Source organism: Anopheles nili, chromosome 2, assembly GCF_943737925.1.
Source record: "Anopheles nili chromosome 2, idAnoNiliSN_F5_01, whole genome shotgun sequence".
NCBI lineage: Eukaryota > Metazoa > Arthropoda > Insecta > Diptera > Culicidae > Anopheles > Anopheles nili.
Genome location: NC_071291.1, coordinates 43,382,638 through 43,400,696, shown reverse-complemented (window position 1 = coordinate 43,400,696; position 18,059 = coordinate 43,382,638). Strand labels below are relative to the sequence as shown.

General features: G+C 47.5%; 1 protein-coding gene across 1 annotated transcript; it reads left to right on the top strand.

Annotated features, from left to right (window-relative positions):
- The first annotated feature begins 9,883 nt into the window (after nt 1–9,883).
- Nucleotides 9,884–12,589, top strand: LOC128723659 (nose resistant to fluoxetine protein 6-like). Its single transcript, XM_053817424.1, has 5 exons — nt 9,884–9,977; nt 10,120–10,265; nt 10,359–10,599; nt 10,910–11,583; nt 11,681–12,589. The coding sequence occupies exons 1-5, from the start codon at nt 9,884–9,886 to the stop codon at nt 12,587–12,589; spliced, it is 2,064 nt and encodes a 687-aa protein (XP_053673399.1).
- Nucleotides 12,590–18,059: the final 5,470 nt, after the last annotated feature.

Sequence of the window (18,059 nt, the reverse complement as noted above, 5' to 3'; positions counted from 1 at the left end):
CCATTACAACGGAGAACGCGTTGCGATAGTATCCAAGCGAGCGTCAACCGAATCTGGTTTCATTTTCTCCGACGGCCCATCGGTTTGATCGCCAATCCTCCGGGGGTGAGGCCGTATATATTTATGCTACATTACTTTTTCGCTTGCGCGAGTAACCCGAACAATGCAAAAGAACAAAAAAGGAGGTCCTTTCTGCCCTCGCAGAATCTCGTTACACTGATGAGTTCGCGTGTAATGGGTTTAACGCTTTCCTCGAGAGGAACGGACGGTGTGAGTGTGTGCCCAATTTCGTAACTGGATTCACCCGCGGAAGGACCTTTCGAGGTCGCGACCGACGACGCGAATAATATCGCGTCTGGGCGCGCATGGGCGCATTTTTCCAATGCGAACGAGAGTCGGTGGGGCATAAAAGCGACAAAGGCTTACGCATATAAAGCAAAATACTTCGACCCGACCTGTCCAAAATGAAAAGCACGCACCGAAAGGAGACAGAGCGAGAGAGAAATAGCAAGAGATATAGAAAATGGACCCGAAAAAAAAACACGCCAACACCAGCGCTCAAAACGCTCATAAGCGCGAGCAGATAAAATGAGATTTGAATAAATGATTGAAACCGCTCCCAGGGAGACGAACAACACAGCCTTACTCGCCCCAAACCAGGACACGTACACGTCACGTGCGGCGTGCTACCAAAAAGGGCTCACGGATGCAGCTCGCGGATCGGTGTTGCGTTGATACGAAAAATAGAAAGCAGCTGCCAGCGGATTTTATGGCTCACAAAATGCGAGCAGCATTTTTGTTGTTTATTTAATGCATGAAAAAGGGATATCCTGTTCTTCTACCCCCACCCAGGATGGCTGACAGGCGGAACTATAAAAGTACTCCTCCGTCAACCTTCCCGAAGCAGGAACGGAACACCAAATTGCATCGGAAAATAAGACCTTTTTCTGCCAACAAGCCCTGCCTTCGGCTAGGCAACAGCCCTTTAGTAGAGTCAGAACCGGCGCAAGGATACATGAAAAAGTGCTCCCGAGCTTTAAGCGCGAGCGGAAAAACCTACCCTTGCAATTCCGTTCGCTATTTCTAGTGCAATTTTTCTCGTTTTATTTCTTGTGCAAAAACGATCTGCCCTCAAAACAAAGCGAGAGAGAAAGAGATAGAAGAAGAGGACGAGAAGCGACTGGTCATAAATAAAAGCCGTACCGTTTACGGTCACTGCCTGCAAATGAGTGCTCGTTAGCGATGCATCGCAATGGCGCGGTGGCTCGAAAGGCATCCATAATAATGCTCCTCCGATGCATATGCCGGAAGGCGATCGGAGACGACGGACGGAAAGGATGAGCCCCCTTGGAATCTAGGACGAATGCATCACGGACCGGGAAGTAGCGTTGTTCAATTTCAAAACCCCCCGGCGGGCTATATTTACCTCAGACTCGGCTTCAACGGAGACCCTTCATGTGTTATGCGTTCATCGGCATCCTGAGTATCCTGAGAACCTGCTATACATGTCGAGGTCTGTTAGAAAGGCGCACTCGAGGAGAGCAGCGTATGGCCTTTTTCAACAAATAATTACGCAAATCCATCTCCACCCTCGGGTGCACGGTGTAATGGCGAACGAAAACAATAATCATCGAAGCTCAGCGACCCGAAAAGGGTGTTCGAGGTTGTTGTTGTTTTTTTTTTCTGTTGTTTTTCATTCCCCATCATGTCTTTTCCATTCGTCCTTCACATCGAACATGATGAGAAAATGCGCTTCACATCCCAGGTGGTGGTCTGATCGAGCCCAATAGCAACGTTTTGACAGCCATGGATCAGCCACGAATGACGCACGCGAAAGCCTCGAACTTCTCGAAGATCCTCAACCTCAGCGACGCGTGGCTCGGGATAGAGCCTGGATGGATCCTTCCGGTCCAGCTACGCCACCCACAGTATCCTTCGGGTGTGTCGGGTTGCCGAGATGGTTGGCAAGAAAATTGGATACTCATTAATAGGTTCTCGTGTGCTCTCGAGCGTGGAACAACCCGGGACCCTTTTGGGTGAGCCGATCCTTTAGAACTTTCCTGGCGTGGAAGGGTCGTACGCATGGGTCGCGGGTGTGTTGTGTTTTGCGAAGCGTTCGAAACGTGCTCAAAGGTGGTGCGACCGGGCGCCCGGATTCCCGTACTTCGCCGAAAAACCACACAAAGCGCTTGCCCTTGGCGCTTGATCGCACTTGCACGTGGTTGTCGAAGGCACACGGGTGCACACGTGGCATAAGGGCTCGTGAAGTGATAATCATTTCGCCGTCGAGCGGCTGTAATCTGTTTATGATCCCGGCGGTCAGAGATCCGTCCGTTTCACGCAACACCGCACGCGTGTCAATACAACTCCGTGGGCCGGTGAAGAGTCCCGGTCGTGTCAAAAGCGGTCTCACCCACAAGCCTTTGCTTTATTAGGCAAACAATGTGAGTCCGGGAGTCCGGGTTGTACGACTCGCCGATGTACCGACAAGGGCCACCACACACACACACCCGTGGATGATGATGATCGGCAAACAAACTTTCGGCCAGGACAAATGGAACGCTCGTGTAGTAACGGCCACCCACCAGCGCCCTTTGCTGGCCGTACTTGACCCAAAAAGCGAGTTATGTAGTTGCCGTGCGCTATCTGCCTGAATGTGGAGCATACATTACGGCGTTGGGGTTGCGCTGGGACAGCTTGCTAGGGCGCTGCTGATAAAACTTTCCAAGGGAACGTAAGCCCAGCAAGACCCAAGGAGAAGCTCATTCGAAAGATAAATTCGTCCCTCTAACTTTCGACGGCAACACCCGGCACCTGGTTGCTAAAATTTTATTTACATAAACGAGTGTTTGCGTAAAGTTAACACACACCTGCCAAATACGTGAAGGGCAAAGTACAAAGGCATCGAAGCAACGAAGTGCGTACTGGAACTGGCTTATTGCATCGCAATTTGTGGGGGTTTGCACGACTATTTACGCCGATTGCTGAAGGAGTATGTTTCATAATTCTACCCAGCGCAAGCTTATTCGAATAACAATTTGATTTGCAAAAAAAAATACAAAAGAATGAACATAACATGCTCATTACCATGCTCATGTGTTTAGAAACGCTCACACATTGGACCCTACACCTTGATTAAAAAATGTGTCGAGAAATCATTTCTATCACCTGTTTGGTTGCCAAATTTACACATCCCGGAGGCGCTAGCCTACCAAAAAATTTATTCCCACGAACGACAACCAATTCTCGCGCATAGTAACGCTCCCTCGATAACGAGCGGCTGCAAAGCTGTTCATTACACTACGCAAACAAGCCTGTTTGCGGTACAATTTCACGAGAAAAATTCTTACCCTTGAGCCGTGATTATCACACCGGAAAGTCACTATTTCCCAAGCCGTGCCGCTGCTCATTGAATTTAACCGTTCCACTCGCTTGCCGATAATATTGGAGTATTCCTCCAATGGTTGGGACGTAAATCGCTTCTGATCTGCTGCCGTGCGTGCGATAAGCCAGCAGCGTGTGTGCGTCTCTAAGCTCAAATGAAGCCAACACATTAAGACAAAAAAAATCGATCGTTTTGAAAAGCACGTGGAAAAGCAGCAAAAAAAAAATGAGAAGGCCTTCAAATTTGGCGACAATTTAGTTCATAGCTAATCTAATATTCATTCTCCATTAGTGCTTCCTCGTTTCAAAGCTACCACGGCAAAAGCGTCAATCTTGTGCAGATTGGGTCGCTTGATAATGTCATGATGTTAAAAAAACAATAGTAAAAACCTTCCAAAACTTAATCAATCCAATGCAAACCACGATAAGAATTTGATCCATTTTTTAAACGGATGAGGGGTTTGTCCATATTCTTTACCTTCTTTCCAGGATTGCACACTTTGCGAATAGAATTATTTCATCAAACCCCTTTTTTCCCAATCGCAACTTCTTAAAACGACCTTCCATCACATCAAAGGCACCTCGGCGCTACGTATGTGAATTTCTTGGCCCACGGCTTCATCCACGTTGTGGGATTCCATTAATCAAATTAAAAAATAAAACATTCATTTATGTGTGTTGCTTTTAAACGACCACCGGTTAATCTTTCATCACGAAATAAACCACGCACATTAAGCGGGCCAGAATCGACGGAAATTTTAATTTCCCTTTCGATGGCCCCAACCGTTCAGGGCTTTCCCGCGCAGGCCAGCGCCCGCATGCGTCGATGCGCCACGTTGCGTTGGGCGCTGAAATGGAAAATGTGTGAGCTAAGTGGAGATAACCACGCCGTGAATGATCCAATTACCCCTCGCTAAGCGCTCGCGCGGTCAAGCAGCACTGGCATTGCACAAAATTAGGCGCGACGGCTTCCCGTCGGCGACACATGGCTGGCGATGGACGGAAATCGTAATAAAATGTTCCGGTTCCGGCAGCAGAAAGCCAATCAGTACCCCATTTCCATCTCTCGATCGTCGAAAACCCCGAGTGCAATTAGAACACCACAGCTGTGTTCGTTGTTATAGATTTTTAATCGACCTAGAATACCCTTTGTTTTTTTTCCTATTTTATTAGCGTTAGGATTAGGATTAGTATATTCGATTGCGGATTTTGCAAGCTTTACGCAGTTCACAAAAAGAAATAGCGTTCATTGCCATTTTTATTGCAAAGGACATCTACTTCAAACCTCTCTTTTTCCCTTACTGGGCGAACCCTTTTGCACCATGCTGCGTTTGCGAATTGGCACGATCTGTGGGTGCGTATTTAAAGCGATAGGGTCGAACGCCCATCTGATTGACGTGATTGGATTTGAAGACCAGATTCGTTTCGTTATGCCGCAACGCGCCCAATGTGTCGCCGTTGGGTCAGAAGGGCTGACGGCGTAAAACATACACAACGTTGCCCTAAAAACACACAATTAGCAACGGTCGCTGCGCTTTGCTTCGCGAACGATATTTGGGACCTTCAGCAATTAATTCGGTAAACAACATAAAACCGGATATTAAAGAACCAGATCATTGCGGCAGTAAACCGTATCTAGATTTTTAATGGCACCTCCTACGGATCGACCGATCAAACCTTCGATTGATGAGGCTCTAAAGATAGAAATATTCCTAAACAGATACGTAGTAACAAGTGACATCTCTGCTATACACAAACATAAAGGTGTCATTAAGATAATTTTCGCTTCAGGAAAAATTTTATTACGTACATATCTTTCGGAATAGTTTTATCTCTTCGTTCTAAGCCCCAATCAATCGATTGTTTAAAAAAAAGCCATTTCAAATTCCCAAATCCGCAGGCCACATCTTCAAATCCGGATCCGAAACAGCTGAGACATTCTGTTTAATAGAAATAAATGGCGTTGTCCGCATCGAATCAATCTTTCGCGCGTGCTCAGAACATTCCGTCAAAGAGCCGCAGCGGTTATGAGGGTGATCTATAATTCTCCGTCCATCAGACCACTCGAATCAAACCGCCGGAAGGTTCCCCGTTGCTTCACATGCTTCACTCACCCTTCGCTAACCCCGGTGTTCCGGGTCGATGAGTGGGGCAACGACAATATTTTGTCCGGAGTAAAATTGCTTCTCCTCGACAAACTGATTCTATCGTACGACGTTCCCGCGTTTACGTTCGTTCTGGTGGCTCTCGAGGGCTCCACTTAATCGCGCACTAGACGAGACTTAACCAAAAGACGACTCTTGGATAACGCGGCGACGGACGATTCCGTCCGGTCACCATAATAGATCTTCATATATTATTCCACATCACGAGGATGACACTCACGGCTCGAGAGTTCGAGAGGCACACGGGATGGCGTACGCACGCGCGATTTACGTGTATTTTTTTTTTTTCAGCTCAGTCCCTTTGAAATTGATGTTTAAACACATCCTACCAAGCTCAAACAACGCTCCGTCAAGACGCGTGTGAAGGAAAGCGAAAGCAGAATGACCCATTGACCGAGGCGGTTCCCACCAGCCGGAAAATGAGCCCTCCATCTGGGGTCCCTACATTTGCCTTGGGGCAATAAATCAGCTCGAGATGGACGGAAGAGGATCGAGGCAACAGCCTTCATGTCCCCCATTGACGTCACCCGGGTCAACAGTCGATGTAATGCGTGTTTTCCGCCGTCGGGCAAACATCTTCCATTTCAGGGGCTTCCGATGACGGATCTACCTATCTGTTTGCCTTCTCTCGTTGAACACCTTGTTGAGACGTTGATAAAACCCGACACTAGAGCTGGCTTGCAAAAGCTGCCCGGTTTACTTGCGGGCTATAGCAATAAGCTTTAGGTTGCTGCTCGCAGTTGACGATCGTGAGCATATGCACACGTGTGTTCACTATTCTTAATTTATCGTAGATGAAGTAACTCGAACAAACGCGGCATGAGGGAAGGTCAGGCACGTCCAAAACTCACCGGGTTCATTGTAACCCCCCTGCACGGTAATGATGTTTGGAAATTACGTTAATCAATTTTTGCCATGACTGGCACAACGCGCACATGCACGCAAACAGCTCAAAACTAAGCCGAGCGCGTGATGTTGCCGAGGATGTGGCGTTGTCTCCACACACGTCTGCTTCTCGAGCCAACCGAGATGATCGGAATCGAAGATCAAAAGCCCGTAATCGATTCGCTCGATGGATTGTTAATCGTTGGAAACGAATTAATCGATTCCATGATACATATAAAAACACTCCGATCGTATCTGCTTCGGTGTTGGTGTTCATTGCTTCTTGATCTAACAGAAAGAACAACAAAAAATGCAGTCCATTGATCGTGGCTACCTTCGATCCATTTACGGGCTACGTCGTCTTGTCTGGCGCTACCACAAGCCGATTCGTAATAATTATATGAAACATTACGAATTTCATCGCCCCCCGTCTAATTCAAGGTCCGGACGGTGTTCGACTAGCCCGAGGATAAAATGGTAAAAAAAAAACAGAAACACTTTGCGCTTTCGAGACACGGCAACATTTCGGGGAATGCAAGTCCTTCAGCTGTCATGCGGTGCAGGTTTTATTATGGCTTCCGATCAACATTATTAAACTCGTACATACTTTTTCTTCCTCGATATTATTTTTTGCTCCTACTGTCCCATCAGGTTCTCGCGCTCTACAAATGCAACAAAAGACGCCTGAGCGAACGATGGTTTTTTTTATTAAATAACCGATTGGTTTGATCACGTTGATCATCACACTGGCCACACACGTGTACAGATCCATTTTTTTTTTCATAAAGCCAACAAACCATCCACCACTATCAAAAAGATGTTCGCTCCGACCACCGCCAATAGGAGCGAAGCCGTTCATTATAGAAAAGATTAAATGGTTGCTTCCGACGATCGCAACTTGACGGCGAAACGAACATTCGTCCCACAAAAGTAAGCAAAGTTGCGACGTCCCTTTTGGCAAACTGCAGAGCTGCACACGATCGCTGGTTGCCTGGGGAAAAGGTGTGAAATTGCGGCCCGCAGGAATCACTCATCAGCAGCATGATGACATGTGCTAGATGAAGAGCCTTTTTACCTTGGCGCACGAGAAACGATCACGAGTGAAGATCTTTCGCCTCGACACACCGCACCACAAGCGAACGGACAATGTGTGCCCGTTTTGGCCATGGACAAACGACGAAAGATCAGTCTCGAGATCGTGTCTCTACCGAGTAATAACGTGATAATTAAGGCGTGTACTTTCTTCAATTGCTTGTCGGTTTGGTTCATTTCGTTGGTTCGTTTGGTGTGGTTTGTTCCCTGTGAAGTAAAAAAAAAACTCCTAACATCATCCCCAGACCTTGCGCATCCACCGCTTGAATGAGAAAAATAAGCGAGAGAGCGAGAGAGCAAAATAATCCAGCTACGGTAGTCAGACGAGACAGCAAAGGAACGAGCTAGAAGCTCGGTGAACGCGTACGAACCCCCCCAAGCTGATCCATGCGCTATGCTCAATCGACGCTTGGTCAAACAAAGCCTCTAACCCTCCCGCGCTTGATCTCACCCGAAAAAAGAGACGAAAGACTTCAACAGCCGGATCGGCGACGAACGGCGCTGCTGGGCTGGGCGGGATGGTGGTCGCGATCGTGGTGAAAACTAATTTTGCGTGCCGGTTCTGCGAACGATCGGTACAGTCTGCGGCGATCGTCTACCGAGTGAACACACACGCCACACAGGGTGAGGTGATCGTAAACGCACCGAGGATCTTCCACCGGAACTGGGCGTTTCGAGCGTGGAAAATCAAAACGAACTGCCGGTTGGTACCTGCATTACTCCAGTCAGAGGCGTTCCGCGAACAGGTGCGAAAAATCACTGCAGTAAATAATGCTTCAACACCCCCCGGGGGTGCGATGGCGCCAAGTGTACCGGACGCTGTAGGCCTAGCTTCGAGGGACAGTGCAAATATGTAACTTTAGCGCGTAAACGTGAAGTGCAATCGTTCGTGCGGCGTTCAGGCGCTACTGGCAGTGGCTGTGCAAACAAATGCAGTGGCAATTAGGCTCCGATGGTGGATCGGCGATCGAATGACAAACAGGCGAATGAAATTGATCAACAAATCGATGAGATTAGACGATTAAGCGACGGCACGGTTTTCCTCAGCCATACATTGTGATAGCTGCAATGAGCGTGTTCTTGTGTTACTTTGTAGGGCTAGCACGTAATAAGAATGGAAATCAGTCTCTATCACTATCGTGAGCAAACGATACACGCGTTCGAAAATTACCGATCGGGGTTGATTTTATATTGAACGCAACAACCACATCATCTATCCATGAACAATGTGACGGATTTTTGCTCAGTGTCACCTTCAAATGCACATCGTTTTCAGTAGCCTGAATTCGTATAACATTCAAGCGGTTAAAATCAAGCTAACCCACCAACGACTAGCGTTAAATGTGCTGAATTTTTCGACATCACTGTCCCTGGGCTGGGGAAGGACGTGTTCACGTGCAGTTTAAACGATCTGCATTTCGATGCATTTGTCTCTTTCTTTTTTTTTTTCTTCTCTCTCTCTCTCTCTATTTCTCTCGTTCTTACTCTCACTGTTGCCACTGTAAATAAAGAAACTATTTGATCAAAATCACAAACAGATAGACAAAACAAAAACATATCAACAGTGCAAAAGAAAACCGTGCCGACGTCATGCCTCGGAACCGGATTTATCCCCCTAAATGTACCATTACTCGTACAATTACTCGCCTCACCCGCAGTCGGTGGCAGTAGGGAAAAGTTCGGTTTAGGGTTTTCCATCGATTCATACCGCTATTTCCAAAAATCCGCTAGGTTCGTGTCGAACGGATTTGCGTCATACTTTTCTCGAATTTCGTGCGCCTGTGTACGTATGCTGATCGCTTCTTTTTTTTTTTCGCCCGCTGTTGTGTATCTAGCCATTATTCATCCACCCCGTCCATAAAGTGTTTGGCTACGGACAATATTGTCTGCCACATCCGGTAGGGAAAATGACGATAATCGACGGTGCTGCGTTGTGATAGTCGATGCACCAGCAAAAAAAGAAACTACCAGTTTTTGTACATCTTACTTGCGAGTGGATGTGTTAAAGCCTCTAAAAGGCGGTGCACAGAAGAAAAAAATCCTGAAGCTCCCAAAGAGGGAATGGAATGTGAAGTGGTTGTGAGTGTGTTCGCATTTTTTGTTATTGCAAAAATTACTGTCAACGAAAACAAATTGCCTTGTCAATAGTGAAAGAAGTGGCTGTTTATTGTACGACCAATCACGTCCCAGCAAAGTGAACCAGGTTACATCACAGCGATAAACGTTGACGTGCGTACTGAGCGTCACGGTCACAAACTAAGCAGCACGGTGTTCTAATACACACGGTTTCAATCCACTATCTCCCCAAAACCGGAAGTTGAGGTGTCGAAAATTGACCCTTTTCTCTGGGCACTAAAATGGCACTGGGAACCACGCTACTAGCGCTGCACGGTACGTTGCTGTTAATGGGAGCAACCGCAGCGGAGCACTCATTTGCCGGAACCTTCCAGAGTAAGTGTGCCTATCGAGCCGAAAGGTTGCCCTTAGCAGGGAATCACCAAAAGAGTGGAGAAGTTCGTTTTATTTTCCTTAGAGCAACGAACAAACGAGTGAACTGTTTTTTTTTTCGGCTTCTTCTTCCATCATGTTCCAGTGGAGGAGTATCTGAAATTTCCACCACTGTTCGTGTACGATGACTTCGAGGACTGCCGCCGGTGGTACCGGGACGATTACGTTTATTGCATCGTAAAGGCACCGCTGGCTCCGGACGAAAATTCAGCCCTGTGGAGAAATCTAAGCGTAAGTAGTATTTTTTTGTCTTAACCGTTGAGAGCCCAACGGAAGCGCAAGGACGAAAGCCAGTGGATAAAACCGACCGGTACCGGTCAGCAGTACTTTTCAGCCGACAATCACCACTACGACCACACGCTGCTCGAACGGGGCGTGTGTGTGCAAAAGTGTCACGATGCGATCATCCAGAACGCGACGGAACTTGGAACGGATCGACTCACCCGTGAGCAGCTCATGCACCGGTGTATACAGGCGGAAATCGAACCTCACTACAATCTGGTTGTGTCGAGCGAGTTGCACGTTCAACACTGCTACTCGCGGAGCACCGAAAACATCCCTTATGGTATGCAAAACCCTATTTTCGTTAATACTGAGCGATGATGGCGAATGTTTCATTGAACATCGTAGACTTTGATCGATCGCATGAAATCATTAACAATTTGCACGCTTGTTATATTGCCGCATATGAAATGTTCAATTGCCTGTCTATGGTTTCTGGGTATTGAAATTTGGTTTCTCAAGGTTCAAGCATAAACCTGTCAGTGATGTAAAATGAAACACTCTACCATCCGTCAAAGGTGTACAATGAAACACTTATCCTAGCCACATTACTTGAGCTCGTTCCTCTTTCAAACTTCATTCGCCCCGAGCAGATGGTCTGGATTTGGCGTTCTTCCTGCTAGCCGCAGTCATCATCCTCCTTGTGATCGCCTCCACCGTGTACGATCTTCACCAACAAGCGCAACAGAACTTCCCCGAGGAGTACTTCCAGCGCAACTCCAAGCTAGCCCATCAGCGTCTGCTCACAGCGTTTTCCGTGGCACGCAACATTCGTCGCCTTAAGGAACCGATCCACACGCAAACTCGCGTCGATCTCGCCTGCCTAGAGGCGTTCCGGTTCGCCCAGACATTCCGCGTCGTCTTCCTGCACGTCACAATCGCACATCTTAAGATACCGCAGCGCAATCCCGAATATCTCGAGCAGCTGCAACACAGTGCATCGCTTCAGACGTTCATCGCCGAGTTCCAAAATTACGTCCAGACGTTCTTCACGATCGGCGGAATGTTGCTGGCGGTTAACGTGCTTGATCACGTGCGCAAACACCCCACGTTTCGGTTGGCGTACTTCGGTGAGCGACTTCTGAATCGCCTCTGTCGTCTGGTGCCAACGTACGCCTTCATGATCCTGCTCGAAGCGTCCGTCATGCGGCATTTGGTGGGCGGACCATTCGGGCAGCAGTTCATTGGCGAGTCTTCCGCTAACTGCCAACGGTGGTGGTGGGCAAATCTCCTGTTCGTGAACAACTACATCGCCTGGCATGAACCGGTAGGTGTTTAGAAAAAAGCACCTGCTTCAACAAACCAACGTGATGATCCACCATTTTGAATCTCTTTTATTTTTCTTTTTTTGGTGCCCTTTACAGTGCTTCATACCGTCATGGTATCTCGCAACGGACCTTCAGCTGTACGTGTTTGGAATGGCGATAATGATGGTTTTCTGGCGATGGCCTTCCACCAAACGGTACATCTTTGGTGCCATCTTTTTGTACAGCGCAGTCATACCAGCAGTGGCCTACCTACTGTCCAACATCACACCCGTCATGACAGTCGACATGAAGGACGTGGACCTGTACATACGCGGTCAGCGTTTCCAAAGTGAGCTTTACTTCCCGTTCCACCAAAACACCGGAATCTACTTCATCGGCATGCTTGCCGGTGCGATTTATCACCACTACCGGGATCAACGTAAGGAGCTGTTCCAACAGCCCGTCTTCCGACAAATGGTTCACCTGAGCGGATTGCTGTATGTCTTCTGCATGGCCACCGTGTCCTGGGTGGTGTCAAACCTGTCCTGGCTGCCAGCAGCCGTACTTGCCGTGTACGCAAGCGCGTTCAAATTTAGCTGGGGCCTGTTCAACACTGTGCTTCTGCTGGCGCTCGCACTGCTTCACCGAAACAACTGGATCAAGATGGCGCTTAGCCATCCGATCTTCCGAGTACTCGGTAAACTCGGCTACAGTGTCTACCTTATCCACTTCACCGTGATCATGCAGGTGTATGGTCGCGAAAAGGCACCCATCTTCAGCAACGAACAGATCGTCACCGGCTACACCGTTGAAGTGCTCTTCTTTAGCTACATCTTCGGTACGTTGCTGTGCGTGTTGGTCGAGCTGCCGACTGGGGCCGCGCTCAAGGAACTACTCGAACCAAAGGCACGCAAAGCCTCCATCAACCAGGTTCACACGGCCCCGGAACCGATCAGTGGAACAGCACCATCCAGCACGCCATCACCGGACGCGACCATTGGAGCGGGCTCTACGGAAAGTCTCTGAGCGCAAATGGGGAGACACTGTGATAACAGAGGCCATCTCGCGATTGGGGTCTAGGATCTGTTTTACTTCGAGTTTTCGAGTACCTCAAGGCCACATTGATTGTATTCAATTCGATTGAAAAGGATCAGCCACGACTTAGATCGTGATCTTTTTACTGATGAGATATGAATATTTCTATTCATTTTATTCCGTCCCGCCTGCGTGTGATTTTCCGCGTGAAAATTCGACCCAGACAGATTCCAACCCTTTCGGTGTTTAACCGTGTTGTTGTTTAATTCCTTTGAGACTGACCGACATCCGCAACCGGTTGCCCGCGCGCCTGACGCCTTCTCGTGAACGAAGCCCTCTGTACAAATGCCAACCAACTTTAACCGATAAGCAACGACGATCCGGATCGTTGAACATAAGTATTCGTTAGATTTAGCTCCGTCACTCGCTGGATACCGAGCGACTACCTCCATCAACCTCACCAAAACCCAGCGTTTTTCCTTGCGTGTTTATTTGTGTGCATGCGTGTGTGCGTGTTTGTGTGTATGTGTGTGTTTTTCCTAGGGTAAGGGGTATCGTTTAAGATATGTTTGACATTGAATTGCTTAAAAATGGGGGAAAAAAGCACAAAAAACCCTAACGGTTCAGATGGTCTTGTGCACTACCGCCTTAGATAACGCTTGTTTACAATCTTTGTCTGGGAGCGGAACAAAAAAAAATCTCATAAAAAGAACATCCGCCCCCAGATGCCATTTAAGGAACGCTTTACCGATCGCATACATAAGCTTCCATTGATATTGTCTATCTAATTTGAAATAAAAAAAAATGTGTGAGACAAATTGATAAGCCGAAGCGTATTTATTCGATTATTGAATTACTTACTGAAAACAAGCGAGACTTTGGCGAGACCAACTCTCTCGTCCATGGGTTATAACTCTATTATCGACTCACAAATAAAACAAAAAAAGATAACCATAAAAGCGGTCGCAGCAAAGACGCCCGCCGAAGGACACCTATCATCAAAGATCACCGAAATTAGCCGAAACGAGACGGAATAATCCTTTCTACAACACTTGCCGGTTCACCAGGCCGTCAACGACAACGGCGAGTGTCCATAAAAAGAACACACTTCATGGAGCGAGACGAGCCATTCCGTGCAATTTTCAATGGAAAGTGGTTAGCAGAAATGGCAACCGACACTAATGTGAAAATAATCATTCATTTCGACTGCCCCACCGAACGCGCTTCGGGGCAAACCGATGGAGCTTAGTTCCCTGCGTCACCACAGCAGTTCTTTGGCGCGCTTTTTGCTACGCTTGCCTCGTTTTCCCTCAAGGTTGAACAGTTGCTTCCTAAAACAAGCCCATGATGATAGTCCAGCGAGCCTCCGGACGTTCGCACCTGCTACCGCAAAAGCCACCACAAAATCTAAACCACAAGAACACTCCCGATGAGCGCGGAACAAGAACGATCGACGGAAGATAAAGACCTACCAAATCACGCTTCCGCCGGGACTGAGCCAAATTAGAAGAGGCCCGATGCACGGGGCCTGATTAAGCCATAACACATCATTAGGCATCGGGCTGCGCAAAGTGACGCAAGTGGGAAGTGTGACGTCAAAAAGGTAGAGAAACCACATATGCCACACAGCCACACATCTACTAGTTTCCTGTGTGAAAGCACCGATCTGTGAAGGGGCATAACGTTTGAATAATTTCACGCTGACCCCTAGAGAAGCGGACGTCGTAGAGCGGTGGAAATTCTCCAGCCCGAATGCCACGGAAACGAAGACATTAGGAAAATAAACTGTGGAAAACGAACCGATGAGGAAGGTGTGGTTAAGCTACTGTGAATATGTTTGCATTAGCACGAGGCTTTGAAAAGCACAATGGGTAACCATTTTAATTAGCTGCTGCCATCCTGCCACCCATCTTTTAAGCAGATTTTAATCCCATTTAAATAATCGACCAACTATTTCTTAGTTATGGAATTATGCATATTACCAGCTCACACGAATACCCTTCGAACTGCTGCGGAACACCATTACACACAGCAAACCATTCAACCATTTGCCTCGTGTAAGGTTTCAGGTTGAATGTCCTGTTTCCTTTTTTTTCCCCCCAAGAGCTAGGACAAAGCAGGACACCCAAAAACGCCACTGCTGTAAGGATGCCCTACTGCATGCAAATCATTCCCAGCCATGTTCGGCTAATTTGTTCGCACGCCAACGCTTAATCCACCGCCGACGATTGATTGACACGATGGAGTGACAGTCGGTAAGAAGATAGATAACACCGGCATCCTGCTGACGGAGGCGATGCGACTAGCGGAAAACGACGTAGCACGTTGCGAAAGTGGCAAGAATTCCAAAATTCGCCAACCCAGCACCGTGGGGCTATATGCTGCTGCTCGTCGAGCCACCGACTGCTTTTTACATGCAGCAGCTCAACGGAAGCGCGTTTCTGGTGGCCAAAAAATAAGGAACGAACTCGGGGTGCGGATAGGAAATCCATTAATCATTCCATCATCTCCCATAAATCTTTCATCGTGCGGTGGTGGAGCGGCCTCTTCTTTCGTTCCGTCTCGCACCTGAGCTCTTTGAGTTTGCATTATTTTTTTTTTCATCGTTGCGTGGCATCCTTGCAGTAGCTACTTTATCCATGCACATTTTAACGCTTTTGCTGGTGAAAAATATAACGCAAAAAAAAAACAAATGACGCCTGACTTGTGACCCAGCGTTGCTACGAAACCTACCAGCGACCAGTTCGTTCAGTCGGCAGCATGGTGGATGATGAGGAATAGGAAACTTTTCGCACATAAATCGATTATCGTGTCGTTAATGTCGACAAGGCGGTTGTTGGAGTGGGAAAAACAAACAAGGATGTATTAAAAATCGAGAAGATTATTCACCTACAAAGACGGATGGAGTGGACACCAAAAAAGAACACGCTTTCGAAGGATTCGTGCTAGAAAATGGAGCTTCACGCCGCAGCATTCCATCGCGTGTCGGTTCAGTTGTTTTGTAGAACCGAGGCAAATAATAAGCACAACCTGTGTTATATTACGTGATAAGTATTCATCAAATTCGATTACAATTTCTCCACCAATCGTTTACCAGTTTCAGCAGGTGAAACAAAAAACCGCCATAGCACAAAGGTAGAACTCTCTACACCAGTTGGTAACAAAACGAAATGCATCTGTTACAATCACATTCAAAGAAACAAATCAGTGAAAAATAGCAATCATAACGGACAGTAATAAACCACTGCCCAGAGCATAAAAGTGTAACACATCATATTCGATGTTCAATGCTTAAACCCGTGAAAAATATCTCTTTATCATAAAATATTGATGAAGGATTTGCAACAAAATATGAGCATCTCAAATGTAATGTGGATTTCCCTCACACCGGTTTCATTTATGCCAAGTACCATTAATAATTGATCCCTTGTATATGAACCCAAAATACTGTCAATAAATCACTCGCTGCCGGAAAGAATGCAATCGCATAAAATCAAGCAAAAATATTATACCAATTGCACGGTTGGTTTCGTGGAAAGTTTTCAAATGGAGAAAAAAAACAAAACCGTACTCGAAAATCGCTACCATTGTCGATCGGTGGAAAATTTTCTCACGGTATACGAGATTTGTTTCGACAAAGTTACTCTGGCGAAGCGGAACAAAAAATAAAAGAAGCTTAAAACCAGCGAGTTGAAACGAACGCCAGCAAAGCGCAAAGATTCCGACCCGACACTAAAGCGTTAGGAAAACGCGTAAAAGAAGCGTAAAAGAAAATATTGCCGCTTCGTAAGCTTCACCATTTTATGGCACGCAAGCCTGGCCGCGGGATACATTGAGCACGGATCGGCATCAATCCACAGCCAATCCACGCGAAGGTCAGTTAAAATGCCGAAAACCAGGAACACACTAGGATTGAGGATGCTTTTGCGTATCCCGGCGCTACACTCGCTGCAGATAAGCAAGCACAAGCGCGATCGTGAATCGCGACACATACCCACGACACACACACCGGGACGACACGCAATCATAACGCCTAACAAATTAAAGCTTAGATCGCCATTAAAAAGTAATCACTGCCCCGCAAGAAAACGCCAAACACGGACATCACACATAAATCATGGCTTCCGCTTTGTACTGGGTGTGTCGACCCCAACCGATAGGCAATAATTGCCGTTCGTGCGCCTTCGCTACTTCATTAAGTTATCATGCGATCATGGCATTGTTTCGGTCCGCTTTCCGGAGCCTGCCTACTTCGTTTCCAATCTCACGGACGCACGGTTCCTGGCGCGGTGTCACTTCTAGCATCGAAATTGAACGCATAAACGCTTGGGCCGCGCGTGAACTGCCAATCAGATTCAGGCCGGACACGATATGTTTACCAAACCGCGGGGCATGCGGGCCTCGATTGACAGATTTGATTGGCAAGCAAGGCCGTTCATTAGGACACGCCAAGGATCGCCCGAGGCGTCCTGCGCGGGACATCGGGAAGCGAAACGCGGCGTTCGTCATCTCCATCGCATCGATCTCGCGAACGGCCTAGCCAAAATTGTAGCCAAGCCCTATGGGCATGTTACAGTGGGCAGCAATCCCATTACCAAGGGGGAGTGATCCGTTATCTCGTGTCGCCCCCATTGCGGCTGTTTCTTTCCTTCCTTGCGGGCATATGAATGAGTTATAACAAAACTGCCGGAATATCTAGGGCCATGGCGCTTCATCCTAGCACGTACCACACCATCCAAAGGGCCAAGGGCATTGGCACGGCGCGATGTGTTTTTCTTCAACACACATACCAAGCAACCGTTTCAGCTGCACGTTTATGCGCGAGGAATGGGTTTATGAAAAATAAAAACGAGATCGACGATATTTTATCGCCTCCAACGGTGCGGCCTTCCCGAAATCAATTCCATTCCCGTGAAAAATGACACCTGCTGCCTTTCCCCGGTGGCATGGTAACTTGATTAGAACCTTCCGCCGGCTCAATCCATCTTACGGCTCGCAGAACACATTATGCAAGGACAGGCCAGGAAGCGCTATCATAAGCCCAACCGCACCACATCATCGTAGATGCTCGGATGCCAAGGATGGGCGCATAATAAAAATGACAATCGCTAGATTTATCGGGTGATTTTACGTGTTTCGCTGAAGCGCGGAATCACCTGCAGGCTGATGGAGTCGACACGGCTTCAAAAGACCGAAATGAATCACGTTATCACGACGACGATGAGGAACCAAAGCCAATACGATGATCATCGTTGCATCTCGGTGGCCCAAAACGATCGGAAATGTGGGTCGATTTCGAGGCGAGCCCTGCTTGGCTGTTTGCCCTTGGCGAACTTACCTGAAACGGAAGAGTAAATAGAAGAGAGAAAAAGAGAGAGAGAAAAATTATGTCATTAAACGCTAATGTTACGTACTTAGGGCGAACAAAGGATTGACGCAAGGTCTTCCCACATATGCGATG